The sequence below is a fragment of the Triticum dicoccoides genome, chromosome 4A, assembly GCF_002162155.2.
Source record: "Triticum dicoccoides isolate Atlit2015 ecotype Zavitan chromosome 4A, WEW_v2.0, whole genome shotgun sequence".
Taxonomy (NCBI): domain Eukaryota; kingdom Viridiplantae; phylum Streptophyta; class Magnoliopsida; order Poales; family Poaceae; genus Triticum; species Triticum dicoccoides.
The window spans coordinates 704,595,918-704,616,061 of record NC_041386.1 but is presented as its reverse complement, the minus strand read 5'-3'; the positions used below and the strand labels follow the sequence as shown (position 1 = coordinate 704,616,061).

General features: G+C 44.3%; 2 protein-coding genes across 2 annotated transcripts in view; one reads left to right on the top strand and one right to left on the bottom strand.

The window, feature by feature from the left end:
* LOC119288038 overlaps positions 1-20,144 on the bottom strand; it is a 68,410-nt gene that overhangs the window by 6,140 nt on the left and 42,126 nt on the right. The gene's annotated exons all lie outside the window — the stretch shown is intronic.
* Positions 6,137-8,788, top strand: LOC119288037. Its single transcript, XM_037567650.1, has 4 exons — positions 6,137-6,611; positions 6,765-6,954; positions 7,462-7,677; positions 8,359-8,788. The coding sequence occupies exons 1-4, from the start codon at positions 6,193-6,195 to the stop codon at positions 8,590-8,592; spliced, it is 1,059 nt and encodes a 352-aa protein (XP_037423547.1). The 5' UTR covers positions 6,137-6,192; the 3' UTR covers positions 8,593-8,788.

Sequence of the window (20,144 nt, the reverse complement as noted above, 5' to 3'; positions counted from 1 at the left end):
GGGACGAAGCGCTGCCGTATCGAGGAGGAACTTGCGCTGGCACATGAACCACATAAATATAGTATCCTAGAGCCTTCAAGACGAGAAGGCTTGTCTCTGTCAACAACACATGGTCGCGCAGTCTCCTAAGACCCCCTAATATGCCCTCTAGGGGTTTTGGCGGTAGGAGGGATCAGCTCGCCCACGACATGGAACCTTGTCACACCTTTGACTAGTACACCAGTCTGCAAAATCAACCGGTAGAGCCAACTGGCTGCTAGAAGCTTTGGCAGCAGCAGAGCTTTTCTTCGGCGGTCTCTTCCTCCGCTTCTTTCGTTGAGCTAGTGATCCTTCCAGGCCCTATCCCCGCGACCAATGTGTTCGGGCTAAGCACTGGACGAGCCTGGGATACTCACTACTGCAGGATGCTACTCACGCGACACTATGATCAGAGACCCTTCAATGAAACTGTGTGCGATGCAATAATTGCAAACGATGATGTAAAAACAGTCAAAAAGGTGGAAAATATTTGCGATGACGGATGCATCAAACACGGTTCATATTTTGGTTGCGTGTGCGATGCAGGGCATATGGTTCAGTTAAATTAACTGTTTGCGATAAGGAGGAACAAAATTAACAGGCTGCCAGATGAATGTATGTGTGATATACAGCATACGCTTCACTCAGATGAGCTGTTTGTGATTAGGCAACACAAAAGAAACAGTCAGCTAGATCAAGGTGTGTGCGCTATACGGCATGTGGTTCACTCAGATGAATTGTTTGCGTTGAGATAAGAGAACATAAACAGTTCATTGTAACAAGATGTGTGTGATATGCGACAAACTGATATGTAATCTGAAATGCGTGCGAAGACCGATAATAACACAGACGATTGCTTCTAATAAGACATATGAGATATGCTCTTTCTACACAACATCTATTGTCCAATGGGGGACGGGCAGTCATACGGATACGCCATAAGGATGCGAAGAGGCATCCTATATAAGCAAGGACTAGTTGTTCAACCAGTAGCTCATGTAAGAGAATTCTCAAGGTAAGTGTGCTCAGGCTGGAGCAGACATCAGATGGGTGACTGGATGGAAAGTAGTGTTGATGTTAAATTCACTGATGGGATGGGTCATATCTGTCAAATTAAATGACTGATATGATCCATCCCATGAGTTAATTTAACCTCGAGGTCTTTGTTTTTTATTTTTATTGTATATTTTAACACATGTTAAAGAAGGTCTAATGCACTACTTTTTGACAATGTGTATACATGGCATACAGTTCATCCATCTGACCTGTATGTGATGGAATAAGCCGTGTGTGTTGTGGGAAAACACTTGCTAGTCTACAACAGTTTGCGATTGATGAATTCATCACCGACGGGTTCCCTAGTGTGGTCCGTGTTCATATCATCATCATCTACTTCTTGTGCTAGCTCGATATTCCTTATATGCTAAGTTTCCATTAATTGATGCCGTTTTATGAACACGCCACCGTTTCCCGCCATTTCCTCACATGTTTCCCGCCACCCAGTGATATTGCGCATAAACCTATGCACGGCGCGACGCACGGAGGCAGCAAGCGCAACCTGTAACACATCCACCTTCTCCAAGCATGCCAACCCACCAAAGCGCCGCCTCTGCCATAAACCTTGTCGACGAGAAAAACCATAAGGCAACACTGCCCGTCGAGGCCGCGGCGCTCCCCGACAATGCGATGGACGACGCCGTGATGCGCGTCATCGCCAGGGTTGAGCAGACCCTTGGCACATGGCGCTTTAGCGCCGCAGATCAAGATAGGCATGTCAGCGCCGAGAGGCTGCAGCTCGCCGCACTCGTCGCACAACATCATCAACGGCGCGTCGCAGAGCAAGCTAGGCGCGCCCGCGCGGATAGGCTGAGGCTCACCGCACGACGAGACCGTTGCAGTGACACAGAGCGAGAGGCGCATCTCGCCGCAAAGCAAGAGCAGATCCATCGATACTTTCCTGCTGTCGACAGGGCGTCACAGCTGGGTACACATCCCGTCGGTACCCCCATTCCTTGCTAGGAGTGAGCACAGGCTCTCTGCGACGTACTTGCACCAGAGGCCGGCCGCGCTGTACTTGCACCGGATGCCTGCCATGCCATTCGCATGGGTCGCTCCGTTCGCCTTCTCCGCGGCCCGCTCGATGCCAACGGGTTGGTCGGTAGGCTCGACCACCTCCTTGGCCCAGGTGTCCACCTAGGTGCAGTAGAGGAACATGGTCATCGCATCCTCGAGGTGGTGATCCCCGATGAAATAGCCAACTTGGAAGTCGAGATCCCGCTCCAGATGTACCGCGAGCATGTCGACGCTTGGACGAACGCCTGCACGATTTCAGGCAGAGCCAAGAGCTACCATAGGCAAGGGTTGTTGGTCATGGTCTCATGGACGTGTTTTATTTTGTTGAGTCGTTTCGACGTGGATAGCTATGTATTCGCAGCAATCATAGTAATGCTCTGTTTATTGCTCTGTTTCAACGTGTGTACTCTGTTTTCCGTTCTTATATGTTCTATTTCAATGTGTGTTTATACTCTTTCCATTTTGTATATGTGGATGGTAACATGTAGATTCAAATTAGTATAAAAACAGATAGAAAATGAAGTCATAATATATATAATATTAATTGTTCGTTAGTTCATCACAGAATATATAAAATATCATCACATATACGTGATGATACTTAACTACTAGGCACAATGCATAAAATTGAAAACGAACAATACTAAAACTAATAATCCCTCCTGGGAACAGTATTCCGGCAGCCCCTCGCCAGCAGCTTCCTGGTGCGCGGCGTCTTCCCAGCGAGGAGGCAGTACTCCGCCTCCTCCGCCTCGCAGCGCTTGACGTTCGATCTGCCTCTTGCAGGCGAACGAGCGCGAACGATCTTACCATTTTGTTGGGCACCCACCGGAGCTCCTCGTTGGTGGCACGATGGAGCTTATCGACCCAGCTCCACGCAGCGATGAGGCGCCTAGCGCCTTTAGCCTTCCTCACGAAGTACCAGTCTTCGTACACCTCCGCAAGACGACGCACCCGCCCCCAAATCTCCATCGCCTCCTTTTTCCAGGCGGCATCATGGGCTTCACAGGCTGCCTAGTACCTGGCATCCTTCTCCGCCATCTCCTTCTTGAAAGCCACTTGCCTGTTTCTCTCAGTCGGCGGCAGCGACTTCCAAAGACAAAGATCGTACTGGCCCCAAAACCTCGTCCAGGGGCGCCTAGGGGTCCTTGTCGCTGCTCCTTCGAGTGAGCGTCCTCGGGGGAGGGGGGGGGACTCCTTGTCGGTGCGTGGGCAGACCGGCGGCGCCATGGCAGAGAGAGAGAGATAGATAGAGAGAGAGAGAGAGAGAGAGAGAGAGGAGGAGGAGGAGGAGGAGGATGTAGATGAGAATGCAGGCGAGATGACGTGAGTAAGGTAGTATTTATTGGTGGTCGAAATCTAGATCGACGGGAACAGTACATACGCCGATCGCCGGAATTTACGAGTAATGTAGTTTGAATTACACACGATTCCCGCAGCAAAATCCGTGTGTGAACATAATATCAGACGGTTCCCAATGCAGAACCTTGGCTGATTAATAACGCCTGACACTCACCTTTCAAACCTCGAGGCACGAAATAGAGTGCCAATCATGTTGGGGGAGTTTGTCTTGCTAGATTTTACATTTTCTTTTTTGAACACCAGATATTTACATCGACTGATGATTTTTTAACTCGCAAGTACACAAATATGATTTTTCAAACCGTTATGATTAGCCGTTGCATGAAGATGCAGTTTAAATTTGAATTACAGACATTAAATGGCTAGAAAATCACTTAAATATCTTCAAATGGTCAAATGACCCCTAAAATTTTCAAAAATTTTACATGACAGTTGTATTAGTCCACGTTACACGTAGAAAAAAACTGAAGGACATAAGAGTTGACAGGTTTAGTCCTAGTAGTGATGCTCGTCCCGTTTGTGTCGATTGAGGAATATTCATTGTAACACCCCTGGTATTACGAACTTGTTTAGCACCACGCTTAAGCCTTAAGAGTAGCTAGCAAATAAGCTCATCGCATTTTAAATTTATTTCACGCATAAAATAATAACCAGAATTTAGTTGACTCACTTTGGTAATTAAAAGAAATCAAGTTTATATTGTAAATCAATTTATTCTAGGGCTTGATAATGCCTAATAAGAATTCTAACAAACAAATTGGGAATAAGTTATTATTTGTTATGGCATGAACAACAATTTCTATAACCAAAAATATAATGTAACCAATGTTTGGTGCTTAAATAAAGTTGAAGTACCGAATTGCATTGACGGATAGTTGGGACGGGGTTGTGGAAACGACTGAAGTTCGGGCGAGACGTGTAGCCGTTTTTGCGTCACTTTACAAACCGTGCTTGGCACGTTCCCTGCGGTCGGAGCCTTGGACGCAGCGAGCCGCCTGCGCGAGAGCTCCCTCATCCGTGCTGTTGCTGTTCCCTCGACACACTCGGCACACACCGGCACTGTAAGCTCTTTCTTTTTTAGAAAAGGAAATATATTAATATCACACCTTCTACATTGACTAATGCATAGAGCTATTCTTTATTACAGGCTCAAAGCTCCTTAGATGTATCTTAACCTTAGATCGATGATACACAACAACCGTACTAAATGCCATTCTTATTAGGAACTACCTCTAGCAGTACAGTTTGCGTAGTAATATAACCTCTCGTAATCAATCGTTTGATGGACGCAAAATACCAGGTGAATGGTCCCAGCTGTGAAGATAACGTTCCCTCAGCCGTGCATCGCACCAATCACCGCGTTGTTGACACACTCAGCACACACGGGCACTGTAAGCTCTGAGTATGTTTGTTTCCTAGTCTCCTTTAATCAAAGATATTTTTCTACGCACGTTCCAATCCGAATCATGCCAATACACAAGCAGCCAGACACGCACAGAGGCACAAGCATGCATGCGCACGCTGCACCGAGCACGCGAGCTGTCGCCAAATGCATGTGCGTTATTGAATCTTGCATGTGATTTTTTATATGAATTCGTATTTGGAAACGTTGCAGTATCCTTGTCCAATCGATAACTATCGTACACACACTTTAAAATTAATGACCGCATGTATGTTACTATAAACTGACTATTTGCATCGTACCGTTTCTTGACCTACCGAGTTTTTCTTTCCGTGTGTTCTTGTAGACTTAGAGAGAGCAGAGAGGCAGAGAAGACAACCAAAGAGATTCGAGAAAGAGCGTCTGCGCACGGAGCCGCCGTTGTGCGTATAAAAAAAAGAGGAGCACTGTATTGTCGGCAGAACGAGTTAGAACTCACATACCGCAACCTTGGATTCCAGAAATCACGTGTAGAAATCAGCATGCCTAGTGCTGCCGCGTCTGCTGCAGCAATAGATTGAAGCGCCAATCACGCAGTGCTTTAATCAGTGTCATCTGCGTAGGAATTAATACACAAGAGAGCTTTGTGCCGAGGCAGCACGAGAACGTCCCAGTGCACAAGAGAGCTACCTGGTGCACTGCGTAGGAATCAGTAAGATACCCTAAGAAGGGCAGTTTGAGAACTCTCATATTTTATCGTAATGTTTGTGGGCGGTTTGAGAGTCGCTATTGAAGATGCCCTAAGAAGGGTAGTTTGAAAACTCTCATCTTACGTAGTTTGGGAGGGTCTGGGCAACATATTTTATCATAACCTCTCTGGCCTCATGCAAAAGCGTTCAGGTGTTGTCTAAGTCAGCTCGTTTTTAAAGAGCAACTTGTACACGAATAGACTGTTGCAGCATATCCAAAAAGGGAGTAACTATGACCAACTGTCCATCACGTACACGTCCATACACCGGCTCTTTGCTCTGCCATACGCAGCCACAGATGCTCGTGGCGCGCCTGCGCCGGCGCCGGACTAGTTTGCGACGAGGGCGTCGGCAGCCTCCACGGGGCTGTAGACGTCCCACCACACATGGCGCTCCGGCGTGCCTCACGCCATCTCTTGCTAACGCAACCCTCCGTGGCCCACAAGGGGCCCAGCCCACAGCACACCTCCCTCGTGTTTGAGCTAGCTTGCATTTCCATTCGGGGCTATAAATAGGACTACGTACGCACCTGGTTTTATCAGCTTTCATAGAAAGACAACTTACACAAGTTGTGTCAAGTACCGCACCGCCACCACTAGCTAGCTAGCAATGGCCACACCCACCGATGAACCCACCATCACCATGGAGACCTGCGGCGACGTCTCCGACGACCCCACCATGGAGACCATCAGTGTCCTCTCCGATGTTCCCATTGTGAGCAAAAGCCTCCACACAGGCGCCATCTCCGCCAATTTCAAGGTCACTCGTGGCTTCGGTGGAATCGCGGAGAACGCCAAGGTGAACATCGACAGGCTGTATCTGCGCCAGATCATGACGGGCTGGGAGGCGAATCAGTCGGATGTGATAAAGCCCAATACTGTGACTGGGCTAGGTAAAACTGTTGTGAACAACTGGGGGATCTATGACTGCCCTGGCTCCAAGGCGAAACTGGTAGCCAAAACGCATGGCATGCACACATTTGCCGGCAAATGGAGCAATTGGTTCACCCTGGTGTTTGTGGTCGAAAGGTACGTAGAGTAACTATTATTGTTTTGTTCCACGGTTTTTAATTTACATGTAAGGCCAATAATACATGAGAGTCTACGGGGCATGAAACCACTGCTGAGAATGACCTAATTATTATCTAGGAGCAAAAGCGATTATATAGATTGTGTATGCAGGTTCGAAGCGTCCACTCTTCAGGTTATGGGAGCTAATGATGAGGATGAAGCAGATAATGAGTGGGCCATTGTAGGTGGGACCGGTGAATTCACAATGGCTCGCGGTATCATCCAGAGAAGAGTATATAGTGTAACGGACAGTACATTAACACATGCGCTTACTATTGAATTCTTCTGCCGCATGAAGGAGGTAAGCGTGTAATTAATTTAAGGTCGTCCTCTTTCCATCATATATTCTAGTGGTCTCGTTATCTGATCACTTTGCATTGCAGTAAAATATTTATCGTTTCTTTTCTGTTATTTTGAATCGAGCTCATTGTTGGAATATGTTATACGCTGGGGACCCCTACTATCATGTGAGTCTCAATTAAATATCCTAGTAGGTCCTGTAAAATCATATTTGGAGGGCCATTTTTGGCCTGTAAATACAAACCCCACAAAGGGTCCATTTGTAGCTCCTAGTATTTTTTGTAAATACAAACCATGGTATTTTCTGTAAATACAAACCCTGCCGTGATACATAAAAAAGACCTGGTCTCCCAACTCCCCCTATAAAAGGGGTTGAGGGAGGAGAGGTGGAGGACTCTTCGTTTTTCCCTATGACTCTGTTTGGCTCTCTCCTTTATTCCTTCACTCCCTCATTTTGTTGGGCTAAACCAACAATCATGAATCATGATGCATGATCCTTCATATTCAGGTCGTCCCTTCACCTACAAAGAGAGGAACAGTTGGTGGAAATAGAGGCACCCTGCTTTGGGAAATGGAAGGCAAATCCCAACGTCTAGAAAATGTGACAATCTACCATGTAGGTGCAGTTGAAGCGTTTCAATTTTCCTACGTTGACGAAGGCGGGAAAATCTGCACCACTGATACTTGGGGTCGAGTACATCCTGATCCTTTGCGCAAGACCGAAGTGAGTACATTTCATATTTTGCCATGCATGTGGGGTGTGGTTGTTTTGCAAATCATGTTATAGTTTATGTCTGGCTTCATCATGAAAGGACGATGCAAATATATGTTTGGTTAGAGCTAAACTAACCTAAACTTGACATCAATTCATGGAAAATATTATCAAACGGTATGACTCCAAATATAGGTATATATATAGTATAATGAAAATATATATTACTTGTAAAATCGTACTCACTACATTTATTACATGTCGTATTAGTTTTGTTATAAGTCAAACATTTGTATCTTTGACTATATAGAATCATAACATATATAAGATTTGGTTTTTTAGATTTACTATGAAAAATACTTTTATAGTATATAATTCATATATATGTTGTGAAACTATAAGGATGTTTTGAAAATGATTAGATGGTTATTAACGTTTGACTTAAAGCACTGCGACCTATGAAATAAAAGAAGAGAGAGGGAGTATGTATACTTGCTTATTTTGTATAAATTAGGATAGTTTGACCTAACACTATTTTAGAATTATATCTTTTGGGAGGTATGGAGTTTGTAGCTATATATATATATATATATATATATATATATATATATATCTTTTGTTCTGCCACGTAACTAATAAATACTTGATGATACATCGTTTATTCCTCTTAACTAATTATGTGCTGTTCTACAGATAAAGTTTGGCCCATCAGAGTTTGTGAAGAAGATCAATGGGGCTCAGAGAGGAGGCGAGGGCTGGCTGTCAAAATTTGAGATCGTCACCACCCACAAAACGTATGGTCCTTTTGGAAGTGACAACGGCGCTCCACATTTCAGCTATACCGTGCCGGAGGACGAGACCGTGGTGGGCTTCTTCGCAAACACTGATAACATTTTCGTCACTTCGATTGGTGTTTACACCATCTAAATCATTCAGCATTCGACCCTGTTGCAGCCTGCAGCTTCCTGCATGTTCCTTTTAGTCATCAGAGTGTTTGATTTCTTCCCGTTTCCGCTGTTGTAGCAATAAGATGGCTAGCTAACAAGGATGTGTCCCTCTTGTCTATGCCTACTGCATTGTGATCTTTTATAATCAAATGGGTCGTGTAACATCTTTCTTTTTCTTTTTTCCTTCGCAATGTTCAACGATGTTTTCACTTTTCAGAGATTGTTTTCTTCAGAATAAAACAGATCGTATCGATGGTAAAGTAGAATGAATAATCACGTTCATGTATTTCCATATCCATATAGCATCCGCCGATCCGCGTCTTCCCAAGCGTCCCTGTTGCTGTTTATTAGGTATATGGTGGCGCCAACAGTGCTACGCCGTCTTGCACAGTTTCGGCGGACCACGACCGCCCTGTTGCCTATACCCGCCAGTCTCATCTCATGGTTTCTGCTCCAACATTCAGCATCGTGTGTGTCCCACTGTAATAGAACTAGCCCAAAATATGCAGACACGCCAAGTGTCTCATTGTGCGTCTCCTGCGCTATGGTCGGGGCTTCTCTCTATAACTCCAGGCAGCTTCGTCTTCCTCTTCTTCCACATGGCTACATCTATGCACGTTGTGTACCACAAGAGATATAGTAGCGCATTAACGTGTCTGGCACACTCAAAAAGCTCATATATGAATTATTTTTAATAGCATTAAATTTTAGCACATAACTCATAGTGTGGATATATAGCCTCACGTGAGTACGTGACAACCTCACATGATTTTAGAATATGTACATGACACCTCTTGATCATGATATAGCTTTTCTCTCTCTTTTTATTAATAAATTTGGCAAAGCCCGTTGTCATACGCACGATCAAGCAAGGGCCCAGGAGGGCCGGCAGGGCGCCATCAGTGTCGCCGCCGCCGCCGTGAAGCTGTCTTATCGAGTCTTGTTAGATTAGGAAAGAGTTAGGAGATTGAGTTTGCTTTAGTAAGAAGGCGAATCAAAATCCTATAAGGATATCCGAGGTTGCTTAGGGGCTAAGTCTCCTAGGACTGTAAATAATATGGGCCATGTAATTGTTTGATCTTTAAGAAAAAAAGAAGTCGAAAGACTCTGACCCCTCGCTCTCAAGCTCTCTCGCGCGCCGCCTCCTCTCTCTCCTCCCTTGTGCCGCCGTCCCTGCCCCCTCAAACCCTATTACATCTGGTACTCGGAGCCACGACGATCAACCACATGGAGGACCTCCATGCTGCCCTCACCAGTTGGGAAAAGAAATTCATGATTTTTTTTCCTTACCATCAGAACGCAACATATCCAGATCTCTCCACCATCAAAAGGGAGAACATCAACCAGGAAATTGAAGGAAATATGCCCTAGAGGCAATAATAAAGTTATTATTTATTTCCTTATATCATGATAAATGTTTATTATTCATGCTACAATTGTATTAACTGGAAACATAATACATGTGTGAATACATAGACAAACATAGTGTCACTAGTATGCCTCTACTTGACTAGCTCATTTATCAAAGATGGTTATGTTTCCTAGCCATGGACAAATGAGTTGTCATTTGATTAACGGGATCACATCATTAGGAGAATGATGTGATTGACATGACCCATTCCGTTAGCTTAGCACTTGATCGTTTAGTATGTTGCTATTGCTTTCTTCATGACTTATACATGTTCCTATGACTATGAGATTATGCAACTCCCATTTACCGGAGGAACACTTTGTGTGCTACCAAACGTCACAACGTAACTGGGTGATTATAAAGGAGCTCTAAATGTGTCTCCGAAGGTATATGTTGGGTTGGCGTATTTCGAGATTAGGATTTGTCACTCCTATTGTTGGAGAGGTATCTCTGGGCCCTCTCGGTAATGCACATCACTATAAGCCTTGCAAGCAATGTAGCTAATGAGTTAGTTACGGAATGATGCATTACGTAACGAGTAAAGAGACTTGCCAGTAATGAGATTGAACTAGGTATTGGATACCGACGATCGAATCTCGGGCAAGTAACATACCGATGACAAAGGGAACAACGTATGTTGTTATGCGGTTTGACCGATAAAGATCTTCGTGGAATATGTAGGAGCCAACATGAGCATCCAGGTTCCGCTATTGGTTTTTGACCGGAAACAGTTCTAGGTCATGTCTACATAGTTCTCGAACCCGTAGGGTCCGCGCGCTTAAAGTTACGATGACAGTTTTATTATGAGTTTATATGTTTTGATGTACCGAAGGTTGTTCGGAGTCCCGGATGTGATGACGAACATGACGAGGAGCCTCGAAATGGCCGAGACATAAAGATTGATATATTGGAAGCCTATATTTGGATAACGAAATCGTTCCGGGAGAAATCGGGATTTTTCCGGAGTACCGGGGGGTTACCGGAACCCCCCCGGGGGTTAATGGGCCTACATGGGCCATGAGGGAGAAGAGGAGGGCCGGCCAGGGCAGGCCACGCGCCCCCTTCCCCCCTAGTCCAAATAGGACAAGGAGGGGGGGGCGGCGCCCCCCCTTTCCTCTTTCCCCTCCCCCCTTTCCTTCTCCACCAAGGCAAGAGGGGGGAGTCCTACTCCCGGTGGGAGTAGGACTCTTCCAGGCGCACCCCTAGGGGGACGGCCGCACCTCCCCCCTCCCTCCTTTATATACGGGGGCAGGGGGGCACCTCTAGACACAAGTTGATCTTTGTGATCGTTCCTTAGCCGTGTGCGGTGGCCCCCTCCACCATATTCCACCTCGGTCATATCGGTGCAGTGTTTAGGCGAAGCCTTGCGTCGGTAGAACATCATCATCGTCACCACGCCGTCGTGCTGACGGAACTCATCCCCGACACCCTACTGGATCGGAGTCCGGGGATCGTCATCGAGCTGAACGTGTGCTAAACTCGGAGGTGCCGTACGTTCGGTGCTTGGATCGGTCGGATCGTGAAGACGTATGACTACATCAACCACGTTGTCATAACGCTTCCGCTTACGGTCTGCGAGGGTACGTGGACACCATGATCTTGCGTGTGCGTTGGAATTTTTTTGAAATTACTACGTTACCCAATAGTGGTATTAGAGCCAGGTTTATGCGTTGATGTTATTTGCCCAAGTAGAACACAAGTGAGTTGTGGGCGATACAAGTCATACTGCTTACCAGCATGTCATACTTTGGTTCAGCGGTATTGTTGGATGAAGCGGCCCGGACCGACATTACGCGTACGCTTACGCGAGACTGATTTTACCGCCATGCTTCGCACACAGGTGACTAGCGGGTGTTTGTTTCTCCAATTTTAGTTGAACCGAGTGTGCCTACGCCCGGTCCTTGCGAAGGTTAAAACAACACTAACTTGACAAACTATCATTGTGGTTTTGATGCGTAGGTAAGAACGGTTCTTGCTCACCCCGTAACAGCCACATAAAATTTGCAACAACAAAGTAGAGGACGTCTAACTTGTTTTTGCAGGGCATGTTGTGATGTGATATGGTCAAGACGTGATGCTATATTTTATTGTATGAGATGATCATGTTTTGTAACCGAAGTTATCGGCAACTGGCAGGAGCCATATGGTTGTCTCTTTATTGTATGAAATGCAAACGCCTGTAATTGCTTTACTTTATCACTAAGCGGTAGCGATAGTCGTAGAAGCAATAGATGGCGTAACGACAACGATGCTACGATGAAGATCAAGGTGTCGCGCCGGTGACGATGGTGATCACGATGGTGCTTCGGAGATGGAGATCACAAGCACAAGATGATGATGGCCATATCATATCACTTATATTGATTGCATGTGATGTTTATCCTTTATGCATCTTATCTTGCTTTGATTGACGGTAGCATTTTAAGATGATCTCTCACTAAATTATCAAGAAGTGTTCTCCCTGAGTATGCACCATTGTGAAAGTTCTTCGTGCTAAGACACCACGTGATGATCGGGTGTGATAAGCTCTACGTTTAAATACAACGGGTGCAAAATAGTTGCACACGCGAAATACTCAGGATAAACTTGACGAGCCTAGCATATACAGATATGGCCTCGGAACACAGAGACCGAAAGGTCCAGCGTGAATCATATAGTAGATATGATCAACATAGTGATGTTCACCATTGAAAACTACTCCATCTCACGTGATGATCGGACATCGTTTAGTTGATTTGGATCACGTGATCACTTAGATGACTAGAGAGATGTCTGTCTAAGTGGGAGTTCTTAAGTAATATGATTAATTGAACTTTAATTTATCATGAACTTAGTCCTGGTAGTATTTTGCAAATTATGTTGTAGATCAATAGCTCGCGTTGTTGCTTCCCTATGTTTTTGCTTCCCTGTGTTTCTATATGTGTTCCTAGAGAAACTAAGTTGAAAAATGTTAGTAGCAATGATGCGGACTGGGTCCGTGATCTAAGGTTTATCCTCCTTGCTGCATAGAAGAATTATGTCTGTGATGCACCGCTAGGTGACAAACCTATTGCAGGAGCAAATGCAGACGTTATGAACGTTTGGCTAGCTCAATATGATGACTACTTGATAGTTTTGTGCACCATGCTTTATCGCTTAGAACCGGGACTACAAAAACGTTTTTGAAACGTCACGGAACATATGAGATGTTCCATGAGATGAAATTGGTATTTCAGACTCATGCCCGTGTCAAGAGGTATGAGACCTTTGACAAATACTTCGCCTAAAAGATGGAGGAGAATTGCTCAACTAGTGAGCAAGTACTTAGATTGTCTGAGTACTACAATCGCTTGAATCAAGTGGGAGTTAATCTTCCAAATAAGATAGTGATTGGCAGAGTTCTCTAGTCACCATAACCAAGTTAGTAGAACTTTGTGATGAACTATAGTATGCAAGGGATGACGAAAACGATTCCCGAGCTCTTCGTGATGTTGAAATCGACGAAGGTAGAAATCAAAAAAGAGCATCAAGTGTTGATGATTTACAAGATCACTAGTTTCAAGAAAAGGGCAAAGGGAAAGAAAGGGAACTTCAAGTAGAATGACAAGCAAGTTGTCACTCCCGCGAAGAAGCCCAAAGCTGGACCAAAGCCTGAAACTGAGTTCTTACACTGCAAAGGAAATGGTCACTGGAAGCGGAAATGCCCCGAATATTTGGTGGATAAGAAGGATGGCAAAGTGAACAAGGGTATATTTGATATACAGGTTATTGATGTCTACCTTACTAGTGTTTATGGTAGCCCCTGAGTATTTGATACTTGTTCGGTTGCTAAAAATTAGTAACTCGAAACAGGAGTTACAGAATAAACAAAGACTAGTTGAGGGTGAAGTGACGATGTGTGTTGGAAGTGGTTCCAAGATTGATATGATCATCATCGCACACTCCCTATACTTTCGGGATTAGTGTTAAACCTAAATAAATGTTATTTGGCGTTTGCGTTGAGCATGAATATGATTTGATTATGTTTATTGCAATACGGTTATTCATTTAAAGTCAGAGAATAATTGTTGTTCTGTTTACATGAATAAAACCTTCAATGGTCATACACCCAATGAAAATAGTTTGTTGGATCTCGATTGTAGTGATACACATATTCATAATATTGATGCCAAAAGATGCAAAGTTGATAATGATAGTGCAACTTATTTGTGCACTGCCGTTTGGGTCATATCGGTGTAAAGCGAATGAAGAAACTCCATGCTGATGGGTTTTTGTAATCACTTGATTATGAATCATTTGATGCTTGCGAACCGTGCCTTTTGGGCAAGATGACTAAAACTCCGTTCTTCGGAACAAAGTAACGAGCTACTGATTTGTTGGAAAGAATACATACCGATGTATGCAGTCCAATGAGTATTGATGCTTGTGGCGGGTATCGTTATTTTCTGACCTTCACAAGATGATTTGAGCAGATATGAGTATATCTACTTAATGAAGCACAAGTCTGAAACATTTGAAAAGTTCAAAGAATTTCAGAGTGAAGTGGAGAATCATCGTAACAAGAAAATAAAGTTTCTGCGATTTGATCGCGGAGACAAATATTTGAGTTATGAGTTTGGTCTTCAATTAAAACAATGTGGAATAGTTTCACAGTTCACACCACCTAGAACACTATAGCATTATGGTGTGTCCGAAAGTCGTAACCGCACTTTATTGATATTGTGCAATCTATGATATCTCTTATTAGTTTACCACTATCGTTTTGGGGTTATGCATTAAAGACAGTTGCATTCACTTTAAATAGGGCACCATCGAAATCCGTTGAGACGACACCTTATGAACTATGGTTTGGCAAGAAACCAAAGTTGTCGTTTCTTAAAGTTTGGGGCTGCGATGCTTATGTGAAAAAGTTTCAACCTGATAAGCTCGAACCCAAATCGGAGAAGTGCATCTTCATAGAATACCCAAAGGAAATTTTTGGGTACACCTTCTACCACAGATCCGAAGGCAAAAGTCTTTGTTGCTAAGAATGGATCCTTTCTAGAGAAGGAGTTTCTCTCGAAAGAAGTGAGTGGGAGGAAAGTAAAGTTTGATAAGGTAATTGTACCTTCTCCCTTATTGGAAAGAAGTTCATCACAGAAATCAGTTCAAGTGATTCCTACACCAATTAGTGAGGAAGTTAATGATGATGATCATGAAACTTCAGATCAAGTTGCTACCGAACCTCGTAGGTCTTCCAGAGTAAGATCCGCACCAGAGTGGTACGGTAATCCTGTTCTGGAAGTCATGTTACTAGACCATGATGAACCTACGAACTATGAGGAAGCGATGATGAGCCCAGATTCCGCGAATGGTTTGAGGCCATGAAATCTGAGATGGGATCCATGTATGAGAACAAAGTATGGACTTTGGTGGACGTGCCCGATGATCGGCAAGCCATAGAAAATAAATGGATCTTCAAGAGGAAGACGGACGTTGATAGTAGGGTTACTATCTACAAAGCTCGACTTGTCGCGAAAGGTTTTTCGACAAGTTCAAGGTGTTGAATACGATGAGATTTTCTCACTCGTAACGATGCTTAAGTCTGTCTGAATCATGTTAGCAATTGCCACATTTTATGAAATCTGGCAAATGGATGTCAAAACTGCATTCCTTAATAGATTTATTAAAGAACAGTTGTATATGATGCAACCAGAAGGTTTTGTCAATCCTAAAGGTGCTAACAAAGTGTGCAATCTCTAGCGATCCATCAATGGACTGGTGCAAGCATCTCGGAGTTGGAATATATGCTTTGATGAGTTGATCAAAGCATATGGTTTTATACAGACTTTTGGAAAGGCCTGTATTTACAAGAAAGTAAGTGGGAGCTCTGTAGCATTTCTGATATTATATGTGCAAGACATATTGTTAATTGGAAATGATATAGAATTTATGGATAGCATAAAAGGATACTTTAATAAAAGTTTTTCATTGAAAGACCCCGGTGAAGCTGCTTACACATTGAGCATCAAGATCTATAAGATAGATCAAGACGCTTGATAAGATTTTTCAATAAGTACATACCTTGATAAGATTTTGAAGTAGTTCAAAATAGAACTGTCAAAGAAGGAGTTCTTGTCTATGTTGCAAGGTGTGAAGTTGAGTAAGACTCAAATCCCGACCATAAGCAGAAAATAGAAAAAGAGAATGATAAGTCATTCCCTATGCCTCAGTCATAGGTTCTATAAAGTATGCTATGCTGTATACCAGACCTATTGTATACCTTGCTCTGAGTTTGGCAAAGGAATACAATTTTGATCTAATAGTAGATCACTGGACAGCGGTCAAGAATATCCTTAGTGGGGACTAAGGAGATGTTTCTCGATTATGGAGGTGATAAAAGAGTTCGTCATAAAAGTTACATCAATACAAACTTTTACACTGATCTAGATGACTCTAAGTCTCAATCTGGATACATATTGAAAGTGGGAGCAATTAGCTAGAGTAGCTCCGTGCAGAGCATTGAAGACATAGAATATTTGCAAAATACATATGGCTCTGAATGCGACAGACCCATTGACTAAACTCCTCTCACGAGTAAAACATGATCATACCTTAGTACTCTTTTGGGTGTTAATCACATAGCGATGTGAACTAGATTATTGACTCTAGTAAACTCTTTGGGTGTTGATCACATGACGATGTGAACTATGGGTGTTAATCACATACAGATGTGAATATTGGTGTTGAATCACATGATGATGTGAACTAGATTATTGACTCTAGTGCAAGTGGGAGACTGAAGGAAATATGCCCTAGAGGCAATAATAAAGTTATTATTTATTTCCTTATATCATGATAAATGTTTATTATTCATGCTAGAATTGTATTAACTGGAAACATAATACATGCGTGAATACATAGACAAACATAGTGTCACTAGTATGCCTCTACTTGACTAGCTCGTTTATCAAAGATGGTTATGTTTCCTAGCCATGGACAAATGAGTTGTCATGTGATTAACAGGATCACATCATTAGTAGAATGATGTGATTGACATGACCCATTCTGTTAGCTTAGCACTTGATCATTTAGTATGTTGCTATTGCTTTCTTCATGACTTATACATGTTCCTATGACTATGAGATTATGCAACTCCCGTTTACCGGAGGAACACTTTGTGTGCTACCAAACGTCACAACATAACTGGGTGATTATAAAGGAGCTCTACATGTGTCTCCGAAGGTACATGCTGGGTTGGCGTATTTTGAGATTAGGATTTGTCACTCCGATTGTCGGAGAGGTATCTCTGGGCACTCTCGGTAATGCACATCACTATAAGCCTTGCAAGCAATGTAGATAATGAGTTAGTTACGGAATGATGCATTACGTAACGAGTAAAGAGACTTGCCGGTAACGAGATTGAACTAGGTATTGGATAACGACGATCGAATCTCGGGCAAGTAACATACCGATGACAAAGGGAACAACTTATGTTGTTATGCAGTTTGACCGATAAAGATCTTCGTAGAATATGTAGGAGACAATATGAGCATCCAGGTTCATCTATTGGTTATTGACCGGAAACAGTTATAGGTCATGTCTACATAGTTCTCGAACCCGTAGGGTCCGCACGCTTAAAGTTACGATGACAGTTTTATTATGAGTTTATATGTTTTGATGTACCGAAGGTTATTCGGAGTCCCGGATGTGATCACGGACATAACGAGGAGCCTCGAAATGGTCGAGACATAAAGATTGATATATTGGAAGCCTATATTTGGATAACGGAATCGTTCCGGGAGAAATTGGGATTTTTCAGGAGTACCGGGGGGTTACCGGAACCCCGCCGGGGGTTAATGGGCCTACATGGGCCATGAGGGAGAAGAGGAGGGCCGGCCAGGGCAGGCCATGCACCCCCTTCCCCCCTAGTCCGAATAGGACAAGGAGGGGGGGCGGCGCCACCCCCCCCCTTTCCTCTTTCCCCTCCCCCCTTTCCTTCTCCACCAAGGCAAGAGGGGGGAGTCCTACTCCCGGTGGGAGTAGGACTCCTCCAGGCGCACCCCTAGGGGGCCGGCCGCACCTCCCCCTCCCTCCTTTATATACGGGGGCAGGGGGGCACCTCTAGACACAAGTTGATCTTCGTGATCGTTCCTTAGCCGTGTGCGGTGCCCCCCTCCACCATATTCCACCTCGGTCATATCGTCGCAGTGTTTAGGCGAAGCCCTACGTCGATAGAACATCATCATCGTCACCATGCCGTCGTTCTGACGGAACTCATCCCCGACACCCTGCTGGATCGGAGTCCGGGGATCTTCATCGAGCTGAACGTGTGCTGAACTCGTAGGTGCCATACGTTCGGTGTTTGGATTAGTCGGATCATGAAGACGTACGACTACATCAACCGTGTTGTCATAACGCTTCCGCTTATGGTCTATGAGGGTACGTGGACACACTCTCCCCTCTCGTTGCTATACATCACCATGATCTTGCGTGTGCGTAGGAATTTTTTTGAAATTACTACGTTCCCCAAAAGAAATCGTCGATCCTCTCATGGAACGGCTCGCCCTCGAGGAGAAGCTAGCACGCGTCTACGACAACATCATCACCGACACCGTGGACATCGAGCAAGCTCACCCCTACAGCACTGACATCACCACGGTCCAAGCCAGATTGGATCTAGATGCAGTCAACGACGACGATAGTCTTGCTACTGAGATACAGCAAGCAATGATCGTAGCCAAAAAATCCTTCATCAGCACCACGATGAAGGAATCCCCTTCATCGGGCGCCACCGAAATCATCAAGAAGGCGCCGCACAACTTCTTTATAGCACCACCAGTACTACAGCCGCTTTGGCTTCTTTACCCGAATCAGAGCATTGACGACGGCTATCCTCCGGTCATCATCCTCAGGCCGGCCTTGGACGATGATAGAAGCAGCCCGCAACCATGCAACGTTCACCTCAACAGAAAGATGCATATCCCAGGGAGATCCCAACATCAACACTATCATTCAATTGGGACAAGAGGTAACAACTATTACACTACCCGAGATTCCGCCTCATCGTCCGATAGGAGATCCCATGGCACGCCGAGATGCAACACCACAACCACCCGTGCCGCCATCTACCGGCGAATGATTTGCTTGTCAGGGGTAAATGATAGAATTATTCAGCTTGTCACCGCCGTCTACTACATGTTCAAACCCCCAGCAAAATCATGAGAAATAGAAAATGGGTGATTTCGCCCGGGCGCTACATGAGAATGCTTCGGCGCGCAATGTTGACCTAAAAGTCAACACAACTACTCTGCATGAATATCTTACATTGTGGACTTGGACTACTGGAATAGAACTTGATCAGACAGGACAAGATGAGGTATTGTGGTCCTAGAACTAGTAGAAAAGGGGGCAATGGTCCAGGCCAGGTCATCCCATTCGTCCCGGTTCAATCCAGAACTGGGACCAATGGGGGCATTGGACCCGGTTCGTGAGCCCCGGGGGCCGGCCGGGCCATGTGGGCCATTGGTCCCGGTTCGTCTGGACCTATTGGTTCCGGTTGGTGGGACGAACCGGGACCAATGCGCCTCGCTCCTGGCCCACAACCATTGGTCCCGGTTCGTGGCTTGAACCGGGACCAAAGGCTGCCCTTTAGTCCCGCTTCACGCCACCAACCGGGACTAAAGGGTTGGCCCTCGTTGCGGTCAGAGTTTAGTCCCACCTCGCCAACCGAAGGGGAATCAGACCGGTTTATAAGCCCCTCCCTCTCTCCCTTTGTTGAGCTCCTCTCAAAATGAAAATAGATGCCCTTATACAGGAAATTTAATCTAAATTCATATTGAATTTCTCTGAAATTAGTAGAAATTTATTATGCTATATTTATTTTTTATTTTTATTTCTGAGTTGTAATAAGTCATTAAAAATAAGCATCTATGCTCATTTTTTAGTTAAGTTAATCACAACTATTTTTTCTTCTATTTATTTCTGAATTGTAATAAGTCATTAAAAATAAGCATCTATGCTCATTTTTTAAGTAAAGTTAATCACAACTATTTTTGCTTCTATTTATTTCTGAGTAGTTTTTTATATAGTTTTTTTCTTTTCTGCTATATTTATTTTTTTCTTTTTATTTCTCAGTTGTAATAAGTCATTAAAAATAAGCA